The sequence below is a fragment of the Aspergillus niger genome, assembly GCF_000002855.4.
Source record: "Aspergillus niger supercontig An07".
In the NCBI taxonomy this organism is placed as follows: domain Eukaryota; kingdom Fungi; phylum Ascomycota; class Eurotiomycetes; order Eurotiales; family Aspergillaceae; genus Aspergillus; species Aspergillus niger.
The window spans coordinates 540,223-566,052 of NT_166523.1; the positions used below are offsets into that span (position 1 = coordinate 540,223).

The following is a 25,830-nucleotide window of genomic DNA, read 5'->3' on the forward strand; positions in this document are numbered from 1 at the left end:
CGAGATCGAGACCCATCGCGACATTTGCACTTGCACCAACTCCCCACGATATATCGCAACAATGGTGTCTTCGACGGCGCTAACGACGAAGGTGACTTCGGGGTCACCCTACCAGTTGGAGAAGACTCAGGTAAGTCCATTCTCCTTCACTAGCGTTTTGAATTCCATGCATGCATGCACCGCATATCACACCTCCCATTACATACTATCAACCCAAAAATTCATACATATATATATATATACTAATAATGAATAACTAGGTCTCCCGCGCCTCCACCGCCCTCCTCAAACACATCAAGACCAAACAAGACGAGAAAGAGAAAACCGCCACGAAGAAGACCCTTATCGGTGACAACGACGACAGCGACGCGGAAGAAGGCTCCCCTCTGCACAACGAAGCGATCTGGCTCGTTCTCACAACGAAGAAGCACATCGTGGACAAGAACCGCCTGAAGCCAGGCAAGATCCCGATTCCGCACAGCCTGAACGCCTCCCCGTCTCTCAGCATCTGCCTGATCACCGCGGACCCTCAGCGCAGCGTGAAGAACATCGTCACGGACCCGTCGTTCCCTGCGCACTTGTCGTCCCGCATCGAGCGGGTCATCGGATACTCGAAGCTGAAGGACCGGTACAAGAGCTTCGAGAGCCGGAGACAGCTCCTCGCTGAACACGATGTGTTTCTGGCTGATGATCGGATTATCATGCGGTTGGTGAATACGCTCGGCAAGGTGTTCTATAAGAGTAGTAAGAGGCCGATTCCGGTGCGGATTGCGGAGATTGAGAAGGTGGATGGAAAGAAGGTGAAGAAGGATCCGAAGGTTAGGAATGCCAGGAAGGTGGAGGGTGAAGGTGATAAGGAAAGTGCGTTTGCGACGCCGGCGATTGTGGCCAAGGAGATTGAGAAGGCGTTGAACTGTGCGCCGGTGCATTTGGCGCCCGCTACGACGGCCGCTATTCGTGTTGGGTCGAGCAAGTTCTCGGCGCAGCAGGTTGCGGAGAATGTGGAGGCTGTTGTGAAGGGGTTGACGGATAAGTTCGTGACGAAGGGGTGGAGGAATATCAAGGCGTTGCACATTAAGGGCGCGAATACGATGGCGATGCCGATTTGGTTGGCGAGTGAGTTGTGGGTTGAGGACGGGGATGTCGTTGAGGAGGAGGAGACGACTGCTGTTGAGGCGGGTAAGAAGCGCAAGCAGATTGGCGATGCTGATGAGGAGAAGTTGATTGAGGAGGCGCCGAAGAAGAGCAAGAAGCCTAAGGCGAAGGCCGCTCAGGATGATGAGGAGACGCTGTCACTGGCTGCTAGGAAAGAGAAGCTTCAGAAGCAGAAGGCTAAGGCGTTGGAGGATGGTGCCGTTGCGGTTCCGGTGTCGGCGACTGGTGCTGGCAAGAAGAAGAGAAAGTCGACTTCTTGATTGTCTGCTTTTGCTGGGTTTATGTCCGGGCTGTATTGAATAGCAATGGGTGTCTCTTTTATGCTTTTACTCCGGCGGCGCGTGTTCGTTTCTTTCTCTCTTCTTGTTCATACATCGGGGCTTAATCAATACCCTTGGTCGAATAAAAGTTATGTATAGACGTGCTGGTGCTTATTGATCGTAGCATCTTGTAGATCAGGTTATTATCATAAAACCTCAGACAGATGTTGAGCAGGCGTACAACATAATACATAATGGCATTGGTATATCTATCGCCTCACCTCCCCACCCACATCATACAAAGAAAACATAAAGATGGAAAAATCACTGCTTCAACTTCTCCGTCAACTCAGGCACCTTCTCAAACAGATCCCCAACCAGCCCAACATCCGCAACCTGGAAGATCGGCGCATCGGGATCCTTGTTGATCGCAGCAATAACCTTACTATCCTTCATACCCGCCAAGTGCTGAATAGCACCCGAGATACCCGCACACAGGTACAACTGCGGTGCGACGTTCTTACCCGTCTGTCCGACCTGCAGACTGTTATCCGCGAAGCCACTGTCCACAGCAGCACGGGAAGCACCGATGGCAGCGCCCAATGTATCAGCCAGGGGAACGATGACGCGGTCAAACTCCTCCTTGGACTTGAGACCACGACCACCAGAGACGACGCGGGTAGCGGTACCAAGGTCAGGACGCTCGGACTTGGCGAGCTCCTCGGACACCCATTCGGTTTGGGCGGGGGTGTTGGGGTCGACGCCTTCAGTGACGGAGGCGCTGCCGCCGGTGGTCTCGACGCCTTGGAAGGAGGTGCCGCGGACAGTGAGGATCTTGATGGGGTCGGTGGATTGGACGGTCAGGATGGCGTTGCCGGCGTAGATGGGGCGGACGAAGGCTGTTCATTGCTTTGTTAGTATACTTGTATAGGAATTGTGCGTCTCCGACACCGGAGCAAATTCCCATCCCCAAACCGGACGAAGTCATTAAAACATACTGTCTTCACTCTCAATGCCCGTGATATCCGAAACCTGCTGCACATCCAACAAAGCCGCAACACGAGGCAACAAACTCTTTCCGAACGCCGAGTGGCCAGCCACGACGTGCGTGAATTCTCCCTTCTTGATGTTCTCGACGAGCAACGGGGCGTAGTTCTCGGGAAGACCCTATACCATGTTTCGTCAGCACTTACCCTCCCCAATTTCATGTTCAATGAGTAGATAAAGGATAAAAGATACCTTCTCATAAGCCTCATTCTCCACCGCCAACACCTTGTCCAGACCCTTAATCTGCGCCGCCTCGGCAGCAGACGTGCCCTTCACGCCAGCACCCGCTACAAAGGCCGTCACGGGACCACCGAGCTTCTGAGCCGCAGCGATAGCGGACAAGGAGGAGGCTTGAAGCTTGCCATCGCGCTGTTCGAGGACGGCGAGAGTGGAGAGGAGGCGGGCGAGCGCGGAGGTGGTGGTGATGCTGGAGCGGGGTGCTGTTGTGGCGCGGAGGGCGCGCAAGGCGGACAGTCTTGTCTGTGGAAGGAGCATGATTGTATCCTGTGTGTGTGTGTACCTATATGGGGTTTCTTTCGGTTGAGGGGATGATGGTGGTGGTCAAGAGGGGAGAGGAGTCATTTGAAGGCGGAGAGGAAGAAGAAGCAGAACTAAGGTTATCGTCGGATTTCCCGCCAAGCTTGTGTCGCCGATCCGTCGGAGCCTTCGGCTTAGCGTCTGCCTCGGTGCGATGGAGGCGCGGATATGCTCGGTTGGTGATGGAAGTGCTGGATTGGAATGTGCTTTTACGTCATGGGAGGATTTTCAGAGGATTCTTCAGATGGTATGTTAGGATTGGGGTCTGGGGGTTTATTCAGTGGTTGGTGGTCGGCGACGGTATTCAGTCCAGTGTAGGAGGGGACGAGTTATAGTAGGAAGTAGTGATTCACATGCTAATCCTTTCTACTCACTACAATCTAATCGGGGAGTAATATAGACTATTAGTTTATCTTACCGATGCTAATCAGTTATTCTCATCACTTCTCACTTCAAAACACACAATTAGAGATGGTCGTACAATCCCGCCAGTTGACGAAAAGGGAGCATTCGGCGATCGTGCAATAACGCCGAGGATCCAATATAGAAGGGCTACACAGCAATCGACGAGATAGAAAAGATTCCAAGAACCACCATGTCTCTGAATACATCTTCTAAATAGTTGGATATTTGGCTTTGCGGCATGTTCATATCCTAGTGGTTCCAGTTTCTCACTGCTTGATCATTCAATGCTGACTTCGTACCATATCGACTTTACGGGTTAATCCCGACTAGAGCAGATCTGGATGCACCAACTGAATCGGTAGCATGTTCCGATTATTTTGCTGCCATTCAGCTCGACAGTTTCTGTCCTTTATATCTGGTAGCCGTTCTCTGAATCCTTGAGGTGATCAACAATGCTTAATACACCGCCAAGTCTGAAAAGTGCAGACAAATCTACACAGTTGGCAAGGACTGCACATCGGTGAGAGCACCGACTTCGCGATGAGGGCAGAGGGAAGATTCGTTTAGTGGCATCGGCGGTGTGCATTGTATATTGCTTGGTAAAAAGGCTGATATGATCAAAGTAAGTCGAACAAAACTGATAATTTTGCCTCTTGAGTGAGCGAATCCAGTGAGGATAGCTAGGCTATGTAGGGATGGGCAATGCCTTAACTAGATCATGTTCACGCGAGTCAATTTCCTATTAACCAGCGCGAAATGCTTCACCAATATACGTCTCCGCTAGAACAGTAGTTCACTTTGTGTTGTTTGAGCAAAAGATGGGCTCGATTCTGAGTGACGGTGTAGGATAGTGGAGCCGATTTAACCAGGTACAAGTAGACTTTGGGCTGTAAATAGCATGGCAATCCTACCAGTGGCTCCATGATGGAACAGTGTATAGAGCAGTGCTATTGGCCCGGTTGGAATGGACTTGAAACAGCCGATAGGCTCGTTCTCAACAGACTGGGAAGGTTCTGGGCGTTGTAACCGGCAAAAGTACTGCTCATCTCCCTTGCCTTGCCACTGACTCCGATACGTCCCCGGTGCAAACTTATTTTGCAATCCAGCCCTCGCATCTGCCTTCATACCACGATAGTCCCACAGCAAACATGGGCTGCTCATGCAATCGCTTCCGGATCAAATCCCCACGCCTATGGAGAGGTTGGTTGGTATTGCCACATCTGCCTCGCTTCCAGGCCGCAGGCTTCCGGATATTAACCGTTCCAAGGCACAGTTGTCTCTTGCATCGGAGGAAATAAAGACTTGCATATTGCATCATAACACAGGATCTGCACGGGGTTGAAGGCGAGGGATATGAGTCATCAAGCCATGGTTGTCAACTTGATTTCACGCTCTCCTAATTTCCGCTAGACTCGATGGTTTGAAGTCGTCATGGTGATAGTCTTCTGTCCATGTCAGCAACAAGAAATTTTTCATTCACTCCGCTATTCTCATGTCTTCCATTAGAACATTCGCCAAGCCTCCCGTGAATAACAACCAAAGACCCAGCAGCATGGCAAACCTAATTTCTCACGGGCCAAGTTCCGGACTGGTTCCGCGATAGGCGGGTTGTTCAACAGTCCCTTGCATGCACCCATGGACGCGGACATCGTGGGACTGCCAAGGGTTCCAGAATCCCACATGCTGTATAGTAACGGCTTTGTATTCATAACCGCCTTTGTTAATCTGTGGTTGCTTTGAGTGTTGCAACTGTACAGCCAAGTTAGTGCAATCGAGGCCTAGATTTCAAGGCGACAAGGCAATCAGCCAGTCAGGCTATCGCAGAAATGTATGCATGTTGTTTGCTTTCGAGTCGTGCTCTGTAAACAGCGGATAAAGAAACAGCAGCGCTGGCTCTAACTCTGAGACATCAATAACAAAGACATGAGACGTCGGTCATTTGCTTCTATCGAGGTATGCGATTGGATAATACTCTGTAGTCTGAATCCCGCAACGGATGCAACTATTGGCCCAGCTGCGGATTGTTAGTAACTAGTCGACAGTCCCAATCACTCCACAGCGACATTCAAGAGATAACGAACAAGCCTCGCATCTAGTCTAATGTTGTGGGTATCAACCGCTCAGCCCGAGCCATCCGTCAAGGAGAGCCTCGGAAACCCCTATTTGCAGTTAAGGGGTAGTAGTAGTTGCGAGTATCGAACCCAATCTTGAGTCAATAATTCTCCAGATGGTATGCCGATATTCATTAATCACGCACCGTGCGTGACGTCTGAACCGGTGGACTGGAAACAGCGAGGTGCCCTGCTCAAAGCTAACTATTCGAATCGGCTGAACGGGGCGGAAACCAGACAAATGCCCCAACTGTCTCCGACGGATAAAATCTAGTGGAACAGCGGAGAAAGTAACGGAACCTGGAATGGCTCAGGTACAGCTGAGCAATGATAGGACAAAGACATCGGTGCCTGAAACAGTTGCGTCGTTAGTTGCTTGCTGTTTCTCCGTTCAGCGCGCATCTCAGTCGTCTGCAGTTCCGACGTCAGTTGACTAATCGACGAGAAAGGCCCTCGAGTCGACGAATCATTGGCAGACATTCAAGTGCATCATCTCTGGCACCACATTTGGGCAAGGACACGTCAATAGCTGATGCGTTGGGAATTAGTTCGATATAAGAATTCAATAGTCGAATGTCAATATGGCGGGTGGGAGGAGACTATTAGTCCACGGGAGGAGACACGGGCGAGGCGGATGCGTGGAAATAGGTTGTGAGCTGTCGTCGAGATACCGCGTTGGGCGTAGTGACTGGGCTTCACCCGTGGACTTGTCCATTCAAGAACGTTCCAACTCTCTCCGGACTGGCTCAGTAAGAAACATCGAGCATGTAAGGTCCAAAAGCTTCTTGTCCCCACTATAGGCCGCCAAATAATTCTGGCGGTTGTTTATCGAACAGTTGACCATGCAGAAAGGCGGCGCACCACCCACTCCACCTAATTAATTGAGCTCTCGGTTCCCCTCCTCCGTTCACCCATCCAGAATGCGGAGAAGCAGCGAGGACTATCAGATTGGCTGAAGCGAATCAAGCGATAGGCATGTCCGATAGATAGGCTTCCTCGCAGGCACTTGGCATCATCTGAGTACGTAAACGGCGGATAAAAGCCGCGCAAGCAAACCAGCAACGAATATCTACCGCGCTTCTCCCTTTTGTTGTGAGCTCCGTGTTAACCGGTGCTAATGAGTCGGTCTTGGCCGCATTGGGGGTTGAAGTCTCCAGTTGCCAAGCTTTTGGAGCTGGACGCCATCGGACGAGATTCACTTTTTCGCGCTGTGTCTCTTTTTGCATTATGCGGCGATAAGCATGGCTGGGATGGGGCGGATCCATCACTGGCTTAGTACGGAGTAGTTAGTCTAGTTAGTACGGAGTACTTAGGAGTCGGTTAGTCTGGAGTAGTAGACACCGTCACCGCTTATACGGTATGATTACCACTATGGTATCTAAACCATTTCCCAACTGACCTACCAGTGCAGTCAGTCTCAGTCAGGGGTCCAATAGTAATCTATCGCAAAAGGGTCCGTTACTGCTAGGTAGACTCCAGAACCCCTTGGTTGCGGGCGCAATGACCAGGAAGAAAGACTTGGCCCGGGGGCTGAGGGGCTGAAAGCCTGAAAGAACCTTGGAAAAGAGGCTGGTGGTGTCAATCCAGGAGATTCTCGCCTGCCTTCCTCCGTCTCATAGGCTGCTTGTTCTCGTATTACTGCTTGGTGCCTGAGGTACCTCAACGCGAAGGAATCCATGCAAATAGGGATTCTCCCCTTCACAACCAATTAGCTGGACGCTAGGTTTAATGACGGTCTTGGCCAGGTAGGACCTGTACAATAGCCTGGGCGACAACAACAAACGCCGCGAGGTTGGACGCAACACCGCTACTCGCGACACCACCTCAGCATACCCGACCAGCCTGTTAGCGAGATTCCGATCGATATTAAGCAACCTCAGATCAGAGAACTATGCGATGAGAACTATCACCTAGTGTGGAGCGACATCGGCAATGATGATGGTTATTCTATCGCAACGCCAATTCCTCAGGACCTGGGAAGATTGACGACATTAGATTCCGTAAAGCCGTAGTACAGGCTGACACAACTCAGCAATCGCCTGCAAGGGCTCGATATCTTAAAGGAGCCCGAATCGGACCAAACAACGAGTGTCACACTTGAATAGATAGCCAACACATCCATCATGGGATCTGCGTGTCAAGCTAACGACCAGTCAATCAGTGGTGAAGAGAACCCCGGTAGGGCGGGAATAAATGTTCGAAATCCTCCGAAGATTCTCGGCAAATATGTGGGATCTTTGGCGAGCCCAAACTACACAGCTACCCACGCCGAACACGTCGAAGATATTGTAAACAAGTGTCAAGTGGTGTAGAATACACAGAGAGCGCTACCAATGAGATTCAGATCAAAGATTCCGCCCTCGTTGCATATAATACCGATAAACACCTGGCCATGTCAGGTAGCGTCGCCTTGTCGGGGGTACCTTGCCACGGCGATGCAGGAAGATATCCGTTTGGACCAGATGTACTCCGTACCTGCGTATGTACCCGTGGTCGGACAGCCAATGAACACAAGGCTGCTAGATACCCCATTGTTGTTGATGGTATTGTGTAGATAGACAGTTGTTCCAGGTGGGCTATGTAGATGAGACGTGTAGTGTATTGGATAGCGCTCGGCTTCCTCTTTCCCTCTTTGTTCATTTTGCTCAGAGGCGGCATCGTCTCTAATCAAACCAATAGCCAATGATATTCCAACAACCAACTACATATTCATCAAGTTAGGTGTTAACAGCATCATGATAATTATCTGAAAGAGTCCTTGTATTGGAATGACGACATGTACGATGAGCAACCGGTCCAGACGTGGCCAGGGTCTCAGATCATTATTCTGCATGTTGAGATTAACGTCTGCATGCTCCGCAACGGGCTCTAGTCGGTGGAAACCAGGCCGTACAAGAAGTCACCTGTTCCAGGCCAGATCGTAGGGAGGGAAGTGAAAAAGAGACATCTTTAATTACTCTGCATGATGTGCACTGTCTAGTATGAAAAGTGGGCACCAGGCCGAGAGAATTGTACTCTGTATGTAAGTAATCGCCTGTATCCCGTTGAGTTGTAGGCGGGGTATATGATAAGGACATTGACGACGCAGCTACGGAGAGAACAATATGAACATAAATTAGGCAGCCACTTCGTCTCTGATTGCTCGAACATGAGGGGAATCAGTGACATCAGAATCAGATGAAGGGAATTCCCGCACTCCGCCGGGGAAGATGTGTCATCCATATTGCTGGATGAGTTGGCCCCGTTCGTTCAACCAACAAAGGTGTACTTATGGAACACTTGATGAGAGAAGTAGACTGACTGGGGCATGGTTTCGGGGGCTGAAAATATCTTTACCGCCCGTCAGAACAGACTGGAACGGTGAGCAGGACTCACTAGAGGACTACTGGGAGATAGTAGGTGAGTAGGTGAGTGCTAATATTACTTACTCTGTACAGTCCTCCCTCCCTACTGCAGGCCAACATTGAGATCCGACATGAGACATTCCCTGGTAGGCCAAATTGTGGCAATGGTTCGGCAGCGCAGCACCTGCTGATTGGTGTACCTGACCGGGGGGGAAGGTTTGATGGCCCACCGGCTGGTGCCCGAGAGCTGATTGTGAGTGGCCAGCGAGACTCTGGGTAATTTCGGTAAACGCCAAGCTCACTTTCAGGAACAGGAAGGCCCCAAACACAAAAAAAGAAAATGAAAATGAAAAGGTGAGAAGATGATGAAAAAAACGTAAGGGTTTCAAAGGGGAAAATCACCGCCGTGGCCCAGCAAAGCCCAAGGCTGGCTTGCTGGCCCAGTGTTCCAGAGCCCAGGCGGTTCCTGTCTATTCTCTCCACTTGACTCCACTTACAGCTGCAATTCTCAGCGGTTCTCACGACTCACGTTGCGCCGTCCATGTTGACTTTTTCTATTTCAACCCCGGTGGTTTCTTGGCCTTCTTCTCCAGTGCCGCGGCCCCCCCTGTCCATCGCCTGACCACCACAACGGTAGGGAAACGAAAAACGGGTCTGAGATCCTTTTGTCAGTGATCTCTCTGTGTCTGTCTTGTCTCTCTTACTCACTACAGAAAGTATTCTCGCCCCTTTTTAAATACTGTGCCCGTAGATTCTTTCCATAACCTTTCCCGTCCACTCCCATAGTAGTAATACTCCATACTCGTTGTCCCTGATTGTCTCCTCGGGAGTAGAGTTACCGTCCCTGCGACAATCATTAATGGTTTTATACTCCGTAGCTTGACACAAAAATAGGGATTTAATATTGCCCACCCCCAAAAGGAGAAGAGAACAATACAGCGCAGTTACTACAGATACGGACGACTGTAACAAGCTAATTTCCAACGCTAAAAGGCTAACAGCCCACACTAACTCAACCCGATGTCTTGAGCCTTCAGGCTGTGGGCCCCCCTGATGATTATTATGATTATTTTTGTTATTTTATTAGTATTCCGATTATTCCCTGCCTGTGAGTTTTTATTCTTTTTTGGTTTACCATCCACTCATTTGGTCCAAGTGCCACGCTCTCTCTCTCTTACACACTCTCACACTCTCTCTCTTGGTTCCTTGGTTCACCCCCGGAAAAAAAAGGTCAGCGCACGCCTTCCTTGTCCCTCCTTCCCACATCCACACTAGTTAGTTGGTTATCGCCTCTTGCCCACTCACTGCCCTCCCCCCCCCCCCTGGACCACGGCGCGAACTAAACCTTTACTHACTCCTTCATCTCCCTCCCGATTCCCTTTTCTCCCTCGAGATCCCCCCTCCACATTTTCTTACCTCCCTTTCCCCCCCAGAGCGTTTCATCTCCGGCCCTTCGCCTGCTATCCTTCGCGAGATTTCCTATCCGACCTGAGGGAACTAGTTTCTCTCTCGTACGCTCTTTTGGGAACCTGCTTCTCTCTCTCTTCTTCTCTTTCACTCTTTAACTCTCATACTCTATTCTAGGCAACTTGCTTTGACTCTGCCAGACTCTTAGCAACCCCTGCCTCACGAGGACTTTCATTCGTGTACAGACTTTTTGCAAGAAGCGCGCGACTGGCTTGCTGTTAATTTGGTATGTCTCCTATCCTGTGTACCTTCGCGAAATACCCGGGATCACCCAGCACATACAATCTCAATGCGACTCTTCTTTCTCTCCTGCACTACGATGGGAAAGAAAGCAAGCTAGCAAGCACATACATGGCCAATGCCTAGTATCGAACAGGCCGTCTTGTGGTCAATGGAGGTTGAGCGCATGCTAATATGGGATCCCGTGGTTTATATAGATTAGGTCCACATTCTGACGCAATACTCGACAGCTTGCAACCCCGTGCGAAATAAATAACCAACACGATGAAGTTCAATACTGTCGCCCTCACCCTGGCTACCGCCGGCATGGTGTCTGCTCAGCACCACCACCAGCACCGCCATCACCACAAGCGCTCCCCCGACACCGAGGTCGTCACGGTGCCCGGCCCTACCGTCACCACCTTCGTTCTCGACGGCAAGGTCATTACCTTCGAGGAGGCCTGCGAGGGTGTCGCCAAGGGTACTTTGAAGTTCTCTGGCAACGTGCCTGCGAATGTTTGCCAGTCCTCCTCTTCGACTGTGTCTTCGAGCACCACCAGCCCGACTCCCACGGCTTCCGTTCAGGCTGCTGCTGAGTTCATCGAGGTCGCCGTCAACAAGCACTCAAGCAGCTCCAGCTCCAGCTCCAGCAGCACCAAGACCAGCAGCTCGTACGCCGCTGCCTCCTCCAGCTCCTCCGCCAGCAGCTCTAGCAGCAGCTCCTCCTCTGCCACCGGCGTGGACAAGGAGTTCCCCGATGGCGAGCTTGACTGCGACACCTTCCCCTCTGAATACGGTGCCGTTGCCCTCGACTACCTTGGCCTTGGTGGTTGGTCCGGTATCCAGTACGTGACCATCGTCGACGAGATTGTCGACACCATCGTTACCGGTGTCACCGGCGACTCCTGCATTTCCGGAGCCATGTGCTCCTATGCCTGCCCTGCCGGATACCAGAAGTCCCAGTGGCCCAGCGCCCAGGGTTCTACCGGCCAGTCCGTTGGTGGTATTGAGTGCAAGAACGGCAAGCTCCACCTTACCAACAAGTCTCTGTCCAAGAAGCTTTGCATTGAGGGTGTTGGAGGTGTCCACGTCCAGAACACCATGAGCGAGGAGGTCGCTGTTTGCCGTACCGACTACCCTGGTAAGCATTGAACTTTCCTTCCGACAGGTGGGTCCAAACAAAGATATTAATTCTGTATGCAGGTACCGAATCCGAGACCATCCCTCTCGCTGTCGCTGCCAACAGCGAACTTCACCCCCTGACTTGCCCCAACGGCGCCACCTACTACAAGTGGGAGAACCAGACCACTTCCGCTCAGTACTATGTTAACCCCAAGGGTGTTTCCACCGAGACTGGTTGCCAGTGGGGTAACGGCAGCGCTCCTATCGGTAACTGGGCTCCTATCAACCTTGGTGTCGGTTACAACGATGGCAAGTGGCTTTCTCTGTTCCAGAACAGCCCTACCACCACCACCAAGCTTGACTTCAACGTGAAGATCTCGGGTGACAACCTCAGCGGTTCTTGCAAGTACGAGGACGGTACCTTCTACTCCGAGTCTGGCTCCAACGACTCCGGTTGCACTGTAAGTGCCCTTGCGTTTGTTTTTTGGCTGGGACTTTTCGCTGATCATCATCTCCTCTCCAGGTTGAGGTTCTCTCCGGTTCCGCCACCTATGTCTTCTACTAAGGTAGTCGAGGGCCCGACACCCTTCCGCCGTCGCCGTCCGATTCGGTTCGCGTCCGCTGATTTGAATCGAACCCCGTCGGCTCGCAAATAGAAGAACTTTCATGCCTCTGTTCATTCTGTTCATGATTCTCTGTCCAGTGCGGTTGCTTTCTTCTCTGTATCTTACTATATTGTCCTATGTGGCTTGGAAAATATAGCACCTGTCACATATGTCGCGTCGCCATTCCCTTGATGGAGACGATTGTGGTTAGACCTTACCTTCTCTACTGCAAAGTAACACTGATTTCCCGTCTTTCTAGCCGCACTTTTCTACCTTATTCCCCCCGTGAGCAGCCAGATTTGCTCGTCATGTTATAAGCTAGCAATGCCTTGTATAGTAGTTTTGTTCATGTCAGTTGATAAAGATAGTTTTTTGACTTTTTGTCCCCATCTGAGACCATCCGGAGTGGAGTCGGTTGCATGAACGCCGTGTTCGTGATGACCGCGTAAGGCGACAACTAGCTTTCGTTAAAAACGGCCCTACGACACCTGGCGGGTCCCACCCCAGCCTCCTGAGTTTAAGTAGAAGCAGGTGTGTCATGGCTGGCATGTAGATTACCCTTCGATAGAGTGCACGGGAGGCGGTGGAGGTGCATTCCAGGGCGGCATCCACCTGCGTCATGCACGGTCTGATGTGTCCATCTATCAGATATCGGTGACCTTGGAATGTGCATAAGTGGAGCCAGCGATCGGTCGGTGAGTTCTTCAGGGTTCTGTCACCGGTGATGTGTGGCATGTCAGAAGTGGGCTGGGGGGGTTGGCATTTCAGGTCCGTCATATTCAATAATCATGTTTGGTTCGTTGATGTTCTACAGCAGGTTCAGCTGTTCGATCGCCTACTTATGTAGTCCGTGTCTCCCTTTCCTGACTAATGGATGTATCCTTGATGGTTACATTGTGAAGTGAGATTTTAAGTCAGTCACAGAAAGCCGATTGCTATTACTAAGTATGATGGGTGGATTGGGGGCGTAATTGCGACTGCTTCATCAGTAAGGGTACTACTACTGCTACTAAGTATATATTTACCGCAATGAGGGGTGATGATGCCATGGACCGGCGATTGGGAGTACAGATTTTGACGTTCTATCACACCATAACAGGTTTCATCTTGCCGGGGGTATTTTCCGGACCTGTACCTGACTCAATGGGCACGAATTGATGAGGCCATCTACCAACTTTCCAGCCTGCGTAGGTAGTATTCTGGTGGATTGCCATCAGGGGCAGTTGAAGTCATCCACCCCGTTGGGGGACCGTCACGTCGCACGCACTAGTCCCAATGGGGATAGCGAGTCACGATCTGTACGAAATCCCTGCAACGGGCACATGGCTTTACTGTTTTGGGTAAGGCCTCGACTGGTCATTGGCCGAGGCTGGGCGTCCAGTACCACGTGATCTGGCGCGCCATCACGGGGCCCGAACCAAAGAACGCGGAGCACATGACTCCTAGACGCGGAGACGCGCCTCGTTCCTGCCTGGGGTGTCGACGGTGTGTATACCGAGACTATAGGAACAGCCACCTTCCCCGTCCGACATGCAGGGGAGTGCTGGAACTCAGGGAGCCGCCAGGGTTAGTTTTTGGCTTTCTTACCTGTAAAAAGCAACCGAAGTCTGGCATATTTTGGCAAACCTCCCTCCACCACCCCCCAAGTCAGCAGTGCATTGCATAGTTTCGGACGGTCCAAGTTGCGAGGCTGCGCGAGCTTAGTGGTGGAGCTCTCGACCCTCGTCGGCGCCTATCGAACGCGTCTCGGGTTGTAAGCGTGCATTTCCGCGCTGGACGAGACGCTCCGTTCCGGCAGGCATTCCACCACACACCATCCTTTCACCCTTTTCTTCAATGTTTCTCGTTTTTTTGCCTGTTCGTACCCAGTCTCGTACTTCCCCAACCTCCTGGCCCTCGTCTTGGGGGGTGAAGCCTCAAAGTTCCTTCCCTTTGTCATCCTTGACACGCTTCATCTTGTCTTCCTCGCTCTCTCTCTCGCTCTCTTTCCTTCGGGACTCTAGGTCTCGTGAATTGACCTCCCACCCATAGACTTAGACATTCCTCCCCCAACCTTTTCTTCCTCGACGCGACTAAAGCCTCAATTGATCTTTTTTAATCCTCGTCCACCCCTCCTGCCGTTGTTCGAGTGGCATACGAGCGTGTCCGGGTCGTGGTTCACGACCAGACGGCCTTACTTTAACTTAATAGCATCATGGAGTCTTCGCCTCCAAGGAGCAGTTTGGCTGCTCCTGTGGCAGGCGTGAAGCGTCCCGCGGCCCTGTTGCCTGCCTTTGAGCCATTGAGCTCCTCTCCCTCACTTCCTCGTCCACAGAAGCGTGTAGCACGCGACAATCATGGCATTGTCTCGACTTACCCTACGCCGGTGCCGACCTCGTCGACCCATATCTTGTCCTCCTCCCCCCCGAGAATGGCCCTGCCGCGAACGGCCTCACGGCGTACATTTACTTCGTCCAGCTCCGAACGAACCCCTCTGTCTGCTGTCCCTACCATAATGCTTCCCGAGAGCGGGGAGCCCGTCCTGATGGGAAGATCCAGTGCCTCGTGCCATCACCAGCTCGCGGCCAACCGTATGATATCAAGGGTGCATGTCAAGGCCACATATAAACCCGCAGCTAATCCCTTTGACCCTGACAGAGTGGAAATCATGTGCATGGGATGGAATGGAATCAAATTGCATTGTCAAGGGAAAACATATGATTTGGCCAAGGGGAAGACGTTTACCTCGGATATCAAGGATGCTGACATCATGATTGATGTTCATGACGCCCGCGTGCTGGTCCAGTGGCCTCAAAGTGACCGAAAGGATTATGCCTCGACGGATTCCGAGCAGACATGGGAGGAGACTACGCCCAAACGTAAAGCACAGTCCCGTCGGAGTATTCACGAAAGCCCCAATGTGGAACGTCAGCGCTTGGCGTCTCCCGTCTCGCCGTCTCCTGCGGTCAAGTCTCTGGTGCCCCCATCGTCGCCCATATATACCCCAACACGCTCGCGGAATTCTGTGGTTGTATACGAAGATGACGCTTCGCCTAGCCGTCGCAACAGCACTGCTGATGCAGATCAGAAGTCATCGTCCATCGCTAGTGACATTCTCCAGAGCTCGCAGTCCAGCGAGTTGAGCGAACTGAGCAAGCAAGATGACTTCTCGGATCATGATGAAGAAAATGACCCCATTGTTCATTCCTTTGGACCATTTGGTGACAATCTGCTTCCTCGGATGGCCTCATTCACTGCAGATGAGTCTCCACTCCGTCCTGCACGGCCCCGCAACCAGGTTGTCCAGCCTACCAAGTCCCCGAGACAACCATCCAAGACCGTCGAGTCCACCGAGAGCACAGTAACCAAGCTCGAGCCGTTGAGCGAGAGCTTTGAACGTGTTCAGAACCATGCCGCCAACCAATTGGCGTTCTCTCGACTCTCGTCCACGCCATTTTCGACGATCTTGAATAACCTCCCACCGTCCTTATGGAGGCGGGACGGCCATCACAAAGAGGGCCCCACGAAAGAAGAGATCCGTGCCATCCTGGACACGACCAAGTGCATTGGAAAGGTGGCACGGGAAGGAAAGGATGCCGCAGGAAAGCCTCTGGAAAGCGAGTACTATTACATTCCTGACTTCGATGAGGACGACATGCGACGCGAAGCGGTCGTGCATGATCTCAGGAAGCCAGGCCTCCGCAACTGCCGCAAGCAGCATAAGGTACGTGCATTCCTCCTCAAACAAAATGACTTGTAGCTGACCTTAGCAGCAATACTTCTGGCGCAAACCCAAATAAACAATAAAAAGTCATTCGATCCCTGCTAATATCTTGATACGACCTTCTTGGATTCTGAGTACATATTTGCAACGTTACCCTTTTCTTTCTTTCTTTCTTTCTTTCTTCAAGGACTCGCATAGCGTGGCGTGGGCATACCCTGTCGATTTTTTTGTTGCTGAATGAAGGTGTATGATGATGTGGATTTCTTTCCTTTGTTGTGTTCTGTTAACGGTCCCCCAAGCCAGATGTATTGTTCTGTCCACGTGCGATGTCTACTGTGTTTCCTTTTGTGGCGGCATTGACCATTACGAGTCAGGGTCTCTGTCCATGCCTCATGGTGTAGACCTTGCTTTTCTGTGGGCGCTCGAGACCAGACCCGTGTCTTGTGTGACGTCCGTCAACGAATCCCCATCTGAAAAATTTCCTTTGATGTTGTCCAATGCGCTGTTGGCAAGATGCCCATCAGCCTTGGGACCCTCAACCAACCCAACCCAACCCCAACCCTCATGACCTGTATGTTATCACAGTTTCTTAGGGAAACAAAAGCGTTTAGTTTATGTTCAGATGCAAGCCTCTTACATCGTACACGGTAGATCCCAAGCCAGGAACATGGAACGATCATTGGTTTTCACCCCAGCTGGCATCACGTGCCTGCGCCATAGATGATGTCCCAATGACTTCAGGTCCAAGCACAGCACCACCATAATTATCTGGCCGCGTCGTGTGCAGCAGTATTGAGTATTGTCCATGCTCCTATGCCGGATTTGGATGCTCTTGGCCGTGGTTTAGACGTCAGCCCACATCTCGTATCGCCACGATCGGGTTCATCCCCTCCAAGATGCGTGATATGCATTTTGTTGAAGGCATATTAAGCCAGTAGACCCGTATTTCATCCCCAGCACATCATCCATCCTAGTGTGCACTTGCATCTCCCGAGCATACGAGTCAAGATTGCTTGACCGACACTACCTCGCAGGTAGCATACTACACTATACTATACCAATCTACAGCCTACCTACCTACCTATCTAACCACAAACTCCAACGCAACTATCTTACCTCCCTTCCCTTCTCACAATCAAACCAAGCCAGAACATCACCATCACAATGTCCACAAACCCACGAATCATCCCCGCCACCGAAACCAACCTCCCCCGCATTCATCGCCATCAACCAGACGACGCAGACGCAGACGCACTGCACACACAAAGCAGCCCCGAGACAGAGCAAGATCCCAGCAGGAGTATCCTAGGCAGAAGTATCAAGCCGCCCGTGGTACGGCATTATAGTTGGAGCGAGGAGGATCGGAAGCATGCGTTGCAGGCGAGGTTGTTGGAGACGGAGGGGGAGATGGGGTTTTCGGAGGTGAGGAGAGGGCAGGGGGGTGGGATGGGGGATGAGTAGGATATTTTATGTGGGAAGTATGGAGCTGGATTTGACGGTGATATGTGATTGAAAGTTAATGGGAGATTGAATGAATGTGTGTTGGTTTGTGGTTGTTTGATGTTTTGATGTCTGATGCAGGTGAATGTAAGGTTTATGGGGATATTCCGGAAGGGTGAATTCTTTCAGGGAGATTGTGGGAGATGAGCAAGCTGGATCAGTAATATAAATTTGATGGCAGTGCCAACAAGGAGTACTGTATCTCTCGATTGAAGATGATTATTTCAACATACTTAGCAGTGGCATAGTTCTTAGAGTAGAAAAAGTATTGAGTGACGAAGTCCCTCCGCCTTCGGCCCACTTCTTCACCAGCTGCTCTTCACTTCAACTTCCGTCAGCCACTTCAAGGCTTGCCTCCCCCTCTCCACCTCCCTTGACGCCCGAGACACCTTGCGCGTCACTTGTCTGCTGCCCGCTTCACCAATGTGGCGTTCAAGTCACTCATGCGCTTTCCTTTCCCACTCTTTGAAAGGTTCCCCGGACAGTTGAGATCATCCCACGCGCCGATTGCTGCACCACCGCACTGCGGCAAGCAATGGATCGTCAGAGGAAGCGTACGTCCAATCCCACTCCACCACACATGTCACCGAATCCGGCCAGTTTGGGATCGCTAACATATTATCTCCCTATACAGGGGATCTCCGCCTCCAAAATGAGAGAGTCTGGGCCGGCGAGACTGGTAAGTCACCCCTCATCAATCTAACACACTACGCCGATGCGTGCACGACCTTGAACCGGCATCGGAGCCAACATATAACCATAAATACTAACCAACTGATCGCTCTACCAACAGATGTCTTCCCGGTCAGCAAATCCCTCGATTCAGCCCTGAAAAAGAACACCGCTTTCATCAAGCGTCTCCGCACCGGAATCAACGCCGCTGCCCAACAAACCTTCCTAACCGATATCCGCACCCTCTCGCTGCACAAGTACCTTTCGGAAATCATCTCCGCCTGTTACGAAGGCCTCTGCAAGCTCAAATCCCCCGGCGAAATCGCCACAGGTGTCGAAATCACCAGCGCCCTGCACCAGCGCTTTGGACCTGCCGAATTCACCCGCCAGATCGGATGGCTCCTGGGGCGAGGCCTGAGCACCCCGGACAGAGGACAGCTGAAGGCGCTCAGTCAGGAGTTGCGCGAGCGCGAGGAGAAAGAACGGCTATCTCGGCATCGGGTGTTGTTGAGGGTTGTTACAGAGTTGTGGTTGGTGGGGGTACTGAAGACGTTGGACGATATCGAGAAGCCGGATGATGTGGGTGCGAAGGGCAAGGATGGAGTCGTTGGTATTGGTGGAAAGGCGACGGATGGACCGGTGAGGAACAGGGCGCCGCCGTCTGCTGGTAAGGATGGTGAGAGGGAGCCCGAGCCGTTTCCTTTGGAGGTGTTGAAGGACCTTCTCGGACATGATCGCGATCATTCGAATTTGCCACTCGCCGTGCTGTTTGTCAAGAGCTTCAGTTGGGATGTGCTGGGTGTGAAGATGGTCGACGAGGGTAGGAAGACTGTCGAAGCTGATGGCGCTACAACTACTGTTAATGGTGACGGCGTGGATGCGGATGCAACGGACCCGGAGGGTGACGACCCGCCGCTTACTTCGGAGAAGTCTCAGCTTCGGTTCAAGCATATTCTCAATCGGTATCTGGAGGATGTCAAGGCACATGTTGTTCGTGATCAGAGAGCGTTGGCCGCCCAGAGCCGTCGCAATGCCGAAGCATACGTGAAGAGTGGCGAGATCTTCGAAGACCGCCAGGCCAACTTTGAGAAGCAGACGAAGTCGCTGGAGAGGCTGGTTACCAATACTCAGGTTCTGTGTGAGGTTCTGGGCGTGGAAATGCCGGCTTTAGCTGAGAAAGAGTCCGCTGATGCTGGAGCGGGCGGTGGTATCGGCCTGGTGAAGGCTAGCGAGTACTTGCGTGGCCAAGGAGAGGGCGCTGGTATCTGGGAAGACGAAGAGGAGCGGCGCTTCTATGAGAACCTGGTCGACCTTAAGGGTAAAGTGCCGGCTGTGCTGTTGGAGGACGGCAAGAAGAAGAAGGCGGAGGATGAGACCGGAAAGAAGAAAGAGGAAGACGGCACAGATACGGAGAAGACTGAAGCTGGCCAAGTCCAGTCAGCTGAGGAGAAGGCTGCTGCAGAGGCCGATGACCAGTCTACTGCTATAGCAAGCAAGACAGTCGGAGCTCAGGTGGACGCGCTTCTGGCTAAGCTGCCCGATCTGCAGACCAAGGACCATGTCGACCAGCTAGCGCTAGACTTCTGCTTCCTCAACTCGAAAGCGTCTCGGAACAGGCTTATCAAGGCAGTCTCCGATGTCCCCAAGGGCCGCATCGATCTTCTTCCCTTGTATTCTCGCCTGGTTGCAACCCTAGGACAGTACATGCCTGACATTCCCCAGGGCCTCACCACCTATCTGGATGAGGAGTTCCGAAGCCTCCAGCGCCGCAAGTCAAAGGAGTTCTTGGGACAGGTTCGGATGAGCAATGTCCGTTATTTGGCAGAATTGACCAAGTTCGGTGTAGTTCCGGAGCATATCATCTTCCACTGCTTCAAGGTTTCGCTGGATGACTTTTCGCGCATGAACATTGAGATCATCGGGCATCTCTTGGAGAATTGCGGACGCTATCTGCTTCGGAACCCTGACACCTCTCCGAGAATGGCTTCTTTCCTGGAGACCCTTGGAAGGAAAAAGACTGTCCAGCATCTGGGTCAGCAGGAACGGATGATCATTGAGAATGCAGTCTACTACGTTGATCCGCCACCGCGACCTGCCATTCAGCAGAAGGAGCGCACCCCTATGGAGTCTTATATTCGTAGACTGGTCTATCTGGATATGAACAAGCGCAACTACACCAAGATTCTGAAATCGATCCGCAAGCTTCATTGGGAGGAGCAAGATGTGAGTACAGCATGGTGTGGTGCGGTGTACGAACATCATACTAACTGCATGATAGGTGGTCGATATTCTGGAACGCGTCTTCAGCAAGCCGGTAAAGGTTAAATATGGCAACATCCACCTTCTCGCGATCCTCGTCAGTGCCCTTTACAGGTATCACCAGGACTTTGTCATTGGCGTTGTGGACAACATCCTCGAGCAGATCACGCTGGGTCTGGAGCAGAACGACTTCAAGTTTAACCAGAAGCGAATCGCCGAAGTCAAGTATCTCGGAGAGCTCTACAACTACAAGATGATTGACTCACCGGTCATCTTTGACACCTTGTATCGCATTATTACCTTTGGTCATGGTGAGTGAGTCGACACCATCCGCGAACCTCACTAACAGCTCTCAGAGGGTGGCACGCCCATGCCTGGAAGGATCAACCCGCTTGATCTGCCCGATGATTTCTTCCGTGTCCGCCTGGTCTGCACTCTTCTCGACACCTGCGGCCACTGTTTCGATCGGGGCTCGGCCAAGAAGAAGCTTGATTTCTTCTTGACCTTCTTCCAGGTATGATTGTCTGTATTTCGCAAGAAATCCAATGCTAACTCGACCAGTACTACATGCATACGAAGGATCCCCTGCCGATGGACGTCGATTTCCTAGTCCAGGATACCTTCTCCATGACTCGCCCTCAATGGAAGCTAGCAGCTGATCTGGCCGAGGCTACGCAGATTTTCAGTGAAGCTGTGGCACAGAATTTCAAGACGCAGGATGCAGAAAGACCTGCTGAGCCTGACGAGGACGATGCGGACAGCAGCTCGTCGGACGAAGGTCTGGAGGAAGATGCAATGCTCGAGGAAGAGGACCAAGAGTCGAGCGACGAGGCTGAGGTTTGTTTACCGACGTCGAGAATGTGATGATATGCTAACGAGTTATTAGGCGTCCGGCCCGAACCCGGAACAAAATGGTGACAGTGAGTCCGAAGACGAAGAGATCTTCGTAACTCGGCAGGAGGAGGAACGCGACCCAGAGGCGGAAGCCGAATTTGACCGTGAATTCGAGAAGATGATGGCGGAGAGCATGGAATCCCGGAAATTCGAACGCAAGGGTGTGTTTGACATACCTTTGCCGATGAAGCGGTCTGGACGTGAGGCAGCGCTTGAGACGCCCCCGCCAGAGGCACCAAAGCCCACGAATAATACCATGGCGTTCTCTTTGATGACCAAGAAAGGAAACAAGCAGCAGGTATGCTCTCCTCTTTGCCGTGGCAAGACGCACTACTAAACCATACAGACCCGTACCATCGACCTGCCCTCTGATTCCAGCTTCGCCGTGGCGATGAGAAGCCAGCAGCAAGCCGACCGCGAGGAGCAGCAGCGGATCAAGAACCTGGTCCTGAACTACGAAATGACCAATGAAGCAGAGACCAACACCGACGGTACGTCCTTTACAGTCATTTCGGATGTAATATACTAACAGTGTTGCAGCCGCAGAGAAGCGTTCCCCCCATCGCGACACCAGAATGGACAAGTCAAGCGCGGCCAGGGCGGCGTTCCGATCCCGGAAGCTCCAACTGAGCGACGTGAACTGGTAGATGACGCGTTCGATAGAAGCTAACAGTCATGGTATTCATACATGAACTAGAGAAAGGACCAGCAGTGCGCTGTTCGGACTATTCCTTGTGACTCATGCTTTTCGCACATCAGCGTCAGCCATCAGTCAATGGGGTTTGGTTTATTTGATAGTCAGCTTGTCGCAGACACAGGACTATTCTAATCCAGCTACCCATATCAGCAGACAAGTCCTGTCTATCGACTGATCGATTGATAGAACGGGTGTCCGGTATTGATACATCGGCGATGTGACGTGACTGAATGGGTATGGGTATGTTGCCTGCATCCCAAACATAACACATAACAACAAACAGATCATCTGTTCAACACAGTGATCATTCCTTAACTTTGTCTGTGGTCCTCAACCGACACATAACTATGGTTATACCAGGGGGGTAGAGACCTCCAGGCACGGCATGATTACATCCATCCATCCTTACTCCCTTCTCTAATCCATTCAACTGGCTGATTCCAGCTGGGTAGCGCAGAAGGAAGAGAGAGACATGATGTGATGTGATGTGATCTCTTCTATTTCCTGCCTGGAAATGCAACATGCATATACACTTACCCTATCGTTCACTCACTCACATGAGCCAGCCAGTTAAATTAGAAATCATCTTATATCAGAATGTACATCAGTTGCTACTACATTACTTATATTAAGAATAAAAACAACGGATGGAAATGAAATCATCTATGTCTATTCATTCTACTTCGCTCTCTCTCTCTCTCCTCTCTTTTTGACCGAGATGCTAAACATGAAAAAGAAAAGGTACAAGTACAGGTGCAGTTACTTAGATACAGTATCACTCGAAAAGAAAATGGATGAGGAAAAAAAATAAGAAAAGGAAAAGTGGATATAGAGATGGTCGGAGATGCTGATAGAGCAATGAGATGAGTCAAAGTCAAGCCCAGACTGGAGATTGGAACAGAGACAGAGACGAAGAGGTAAAGGAGAGCGGAGAAGAATATCACGAACAATTGAAAGTAGAATGAAAGAGAAATTGGGAAGAGACGAGACTGGACGAGGGTATAAATATGAGCTGAAAAAGAAATCATGCATGCATATAGTAATACACTGCCTTGCCCGATCTTATACATCCGATGTCCCTCATCTTCTCTATTTATTCAATCACATGTGCTTCCTGTTCTTCGATGTTCCAATGCTGCATCTTTCCAATTCCATCCTGTCTGATATGGTATATTCATTGCTTATTTCTCCGTCTCGGGAACAGCATCGTGAGCCGCCTTGGGCACCAAGGTCTCCGCCTCAGCCAGCTCGCCCTTCTCGGCGAGTTCCTGTTTCGTCTGGGCGTTGATCTCCTGTGCATGGGCGCGCTTCTCCTCGGGGTGGGAGGCGGCGTCGATCTGAGCGGCCGTCACCGGCTGCTCGTCACCGGCCTCGGGGACGGCAGCAGCGGGAGCAGCCTCCTCGTCATCTTCGAGCTCAGCACCGTACACGTCGGGGTGTAGTCTGAAGCAGTCTTGCATGCCCCTGTTAAGTGGTGGTTCCCCGCATTAGTAATGCATTCGAGATTATATGGTCAGAAGGTGGGTACGTACTTGAACTTCTCAATGCAGTCAATACCCTTAGGCTCCTCAGAGGAGTACACAAAGCAGCTAAAAGCAGCCTTGAACTCCTCACCGCAAGGTCCGTGGGCCATACCGCCCAGGCAAGGGCAGTCCCAGTTAATCTCGCCGGTCTCGGGGTTGAAGGCGCCTTCCTGGCCGGCCTCGGCCTCGAGCTCCTCGGGGGACTTCAGCGTAGCGGCTTCGGGGGAGGGTTGTTGCGCATCATCTTGAGGGGCTTCGGGGGCAGCAGGAGCAGGAGTGGGAGCGGGAGCAGGAGCCGAGGACTTCTTCTGTTCGCGGATCTTGGGCTTGATGGAGTCGATGGTGAGGGAGGATTCGGCTTCGACGGAGTCGGACTTGGATTGCGAGAGAAGAGAGACTACATCATTAGCTGGCACTGGTCCGAGGGAGGGAGGAGAAGGTGGTGTGTGATGATTTCTTCTCCTCCGAGGCATGACGGCGAACCGCCATGCATGCGGTGGGAAAAAACCAAGCGGCAACGGCAACGGCATCAGGCACATACAGGACGGGGTTTGAGCGAAGTAGGGGCTCGTGTTGTAGTAGTAGACGGCGCCAATGGCCAGACCCAGGCGGGCAGCGGTGTTCTTCCAACTCCTCGGCTTGGAGTCGGCGGGTGTGTTGGTGCTTATCAATCGTCTGGTAGCCGGGCCCGGACTGCGACGGCCGGTGCGCGGAGGATAGCTCGAGGTGCGGAGCGAAACATGGCGGGCGAGAGGGGGGGGAAGCTGGGTATGACAATTAAGGGAAGTGAAAGAAAGCGGAGAGGAGGAGAGGGGTATCACCGCGAGGCGAGCGGCATGAATTGGGCGGGAAACAGACGGATGGGAGTGGATGGAGGTGGACGGGGATGAGAGATGGAGATGCAGATGCAAACCAAACCACCAACTCGATTTGACGCCCGTTGCCTCAGGCAGTCAAGAATTGCCTGTTTGGGGTGTCTGCTGGTCGGCCCCGGATTGGCCAATCAGAGGGGGCCGCGATACGCTGTTGGTGCTTCCAGTGCTGGATTGCATGGTTTTGATGGTTTCTTCATCTTAGCGTCTGGTGTCATCTGTATGCCGTAGAGCTGGCATCATGTAGATAAGAGAGGTGCGCCCGGAGGGTCGCTGTTGAGTCTGTTGGAGTTCAGTGTCAACTCTAGTCTGCAGTCCGACCTTAACTAGTATATACCGGTGACATAGTACACATGACAATATGTATACTGGACAAAAGATGACGATGGCACCTGGTATGGCTTCTACTACAGATAGTAAATCTCTACATAGCATACAACTAATATATGCGTACCAGTCAATATCCCCAGTCAAGTCCCATTGGAGATCCTGCTCCTCCTCTTCGGTCTCTGCAGACCAATCGAGCAATACATGCTCCTCTTCTCAGCCCCCGAGCTCATCCATCGACTTTCCTCCAAGCATCTCATGACACGAGAAGCCAACGGCGACACTCTCCTGCACATTCTCGCTAAAGACCAAGGTCCATCGCGACAACTGGCGCGGGCTCTGTTCTCCAGGAAGGACCTGGACGTCAACGTGCAGAACAACAACTGGAAGATCCCCTTAGTATGTGCCGCGCAATACGGGAATCACTGGCTCGTCAAACTACTGCTCGAGCGGGGCGATTTCAACAGCTACATGCTGGACTACTTCTACTTCACGCCGCTGGTGTGGGCAGCCAAGAAGCAGGACGAGGGGTTAGTGAAGATTTTGCTGGCGAACAGGAATGTTCGGCCAAATGAAGTGGACATTTTCCGGCGAACGGCACTGTCATATGCAGCGGAATATCGAAATGAGGCGATTGTGCGGTTGTTGCTCGCGGATGAGGATGTTGATGCGGAGTGGAGTGATGAGACGGCGCGATCACCGCTGTCTTATGCGGCAGAGGCTGGGAGTAAGAGAATAGTGGAGTTGCTGTTGGATCGCGAGGAGGTGAATGCACATTCGGTGGATTCGTTTATGAAGACGCCGTTTGTGTGGGCAGCGGATTATGGACATTTGGAGATTATGGTGAGATTGGAGGAGTGTGAGTATTAGCTATCAGCTTTGTTCATATTACTTTGTACGTAGTTGATGATGCTTTACTAGTTACTGTCATGACTGAATGATATGCATGCACTACCACCAATAACCTCTCTCAAATAGATTTAGTCAGCCATTTAGAGGATCACTGAGGGGCAGTGATCGCGTGCACATTTAGTAGCTTCTAATCAGTAGACTATAAGTAGGACTATATCACTACATCATGAACGGGTTTATGTTGTTATCACCGAACTCA

At 51.7% G+C, this 25,830-nt stretch overlaps 10 protein-coding genes across 10 annotated transcripts; 6 read left to right on the forward strand and 4 right to left on the reverse strand.

Annotated features, from left to right (window-relative positions):
• Nucleotides 1–61: 61 nt before the first annotated feature.
• An07g02690 (uncharacterized protein) lies at nucleotides 62–1,415 on the forward strand (the record flags this gene model as incomplete). Its single annotated transcript, XM_001391315.3, has 2 exons — nucleotides 62–130; nucleotides 261–1,415. 2 exons carry the CDS (start codon nucleotides 62–64, stop codon nucleotides 1,413–1,415), a joined length of 1,224 nt encoding a protein of 407 aa, XP_001391352.1.
• Nucleotides 1,416–1,739: 324 nt separating this feature from the next.
• On the reverse strand, nucleotides 1,740–2,957 carry An07g02700 (uncharacterized protein; the record flags this gene model as incomplete). Its single annotated transcript, XM_001391316.3, has 3 exons — nucleotides 1,740–2,314; nucleotides 2,414–2,582; nucleotides 2,655–2,957. The coding sequence occupies 3 exons, from the start codon at nucleotides 2,955–2,957 to the stop codon at nucleotides 1,740–1,742; spliced, it is 1,047 nt and encodes a 348-aa protein (XP_001391353.1).
• Nucleotides 2,958–3,426: 469 nt separating this feature from the next.
• On the reverse strand, nucleotides 3,427–8,665 carry An07g02710 (uncharacterized protein; the record flags this gene model as incomplete). Its single annotated transcript, XM_059748304.1, has 9 exons — nucleotides 3,427–3,551; nucleotides 4,316–4,519; nucleotides 4,978–5,153; nucleotides 5,662–5,785; nucleotides 6,427–6,531; nucleotides 6,625–6,760; nucleotides 7,174–7,279; nucleotides 7,939–8,216; nucleotides 8,531–8,665. 9 exons carry the CDS (start codon nucleotides 8,663–8,665, stop codon nucleotides 3,427–3,429), a joined length of 1,389 nt encoding a protein of 462 aa, XP_059600891.1.
• A 118-nt stretch (nucleotides 8,666–8,783) lies between these two features.
• Nucleotides 8,784–9,402, reverse strand: An07g02720 (hypothetical protein; the record flags this gene model as incomplete). Its single annotated transcript, XM_059748305.1, has 3 exons — nucleotides 8,784–8,897; nucleotides 8,944–9,358; nucleotides 9,389–9,402. 3 exons carry the CDS (start codon nucleotides 9,400–9,402, stop codon nucleotides 8,784–8,786), a joined length of 543 nt encoding a protein of 180 aa, XP_059600892.1.
• A 1,428-nt stretch (nucleotides 9,403–10,830) lies between these two features.
• On the forward strand, nucleotides 10,831–12,323 carry An07g02730 (uncharacterized protein; the record flags this gene model as incomplete). The annotated part of the gene is made up of 2 exons (XM_059748306.1): nucleotides 10,831–11,686; nucleotides 11,749–12,323. 2 exons carry the CDS (start codon nucleotides 10,831–10,833, stop codon nucleotides 12,321–12,323), a joined length of 1,431 nt encoding a protein of 476 aa, XP_059600893.1.
• A 2,143-nt stretch (nucleotides 12,324–14,466) lies between these two features.
• On the forward strand, nucleotides 14,467–16,051 carry An07g02740 (uncharacterized protein; the record flags this gene model as incomplete). Its single annotated transcript, XM_059748307.1, has 2 exons — nucleotides 14,467–15,975; nucleotides 16,025–16,051. 2 exons carry the CDS (start codon nucleotides 14,467–14,469, stop codon nucleotides 16,049–16,051), a joined length of 1,536 nt encoding a protein of 511 aa, XP_059600894.1.
• Nucleotides 16,052–17,139: 1,088 nt separating this feature from the next.
• An07g02750 (hypothetical protein) lies at nucleotides 17,140–17,436 on the forward strand (the record flags this gene model as incomplete). The annotated part of the gene is made up of 1 exon (XM_059748308.1): nucleotides 17,140–17,436. The coding sequence occupies one exon, from the start codon at nucleotides 17,140–17,142 to the stop codon at nucleotides 17,434–17,436; it is 297 nt and encodes a 98-aa protein (XP_059600895.1).
• A 574-nt stretch (nucleotides 17,437–18,010) lies between these two features.
• Nucleotides 18,011–21,829, forward strand: An07g02760 (uncharacterized protein; the record flags this gene model as incomplete). Its single annotated transcript, XM_059748309.1, has 8 exons — nucleotides 18,011–18,029; nucleotides 18,110–18,154; nucleotides 18,269–20,370; nucleotides 20,426–20,717; nucleotides 20,763–20,920; nucleotides 20,968–21,243; nucleotides 21,293–21,598; nucleotides 21,647–21,829. The coding sequence occupies 8 exons, from the start codon at nucleotides 18,011–18,013 to the stop codon at nucleotides 21,827–21,829; spliced, it is 3,381 nt and encodes a 1,126-aa protein (XP_059600896.1).
• A 1,349-nt stretch (nucleotides 21,830–23,178) lies between these two features.
• On the reverse strand, nucleotides 23,179–24,059 carry An07g02770 (uncharacterized protein; the record flags this gene model as incomplete). The annotated part of the gene is made up of 2 exons (XM_001391323.3): nucleotides 23,179–23,461; nucleotides 23,530–24,059. The coding sequence occupies 2 exons, from the start codon at nucleotides 24,057–24,059 to the stop codon at nucleotides 23,179–23,181; spliced, it is 813 nt and encodes a 270-aa protein (XP_001391360.3).
• A 694-nt stretch (nucleotides 24,060–24,753) lies between these two features.
• On the forward strand, nucleotides 24,754–25,660 carry An07g02780 (uncharacterized protein; the record flags this gene model as incomplete). The annotated part of the gene is made up of 3 exons (XM_059748311.1): nucleotides 24,754–24,808; nucleotides 24,850–25,578; nucleotides 25,623–25,660. The coding sequence occupies 3 exons, from the start codon at nucleotides 24,754–24,756 to the stop codon at nucleotides 25,658–25,660; spliced, it is 822 nt and encodes a 273-aa protein (XP_059600897.1).
• Between the last annotated feature and the right edge of the window lie 170 nt (nucleotides 25,661–25,830).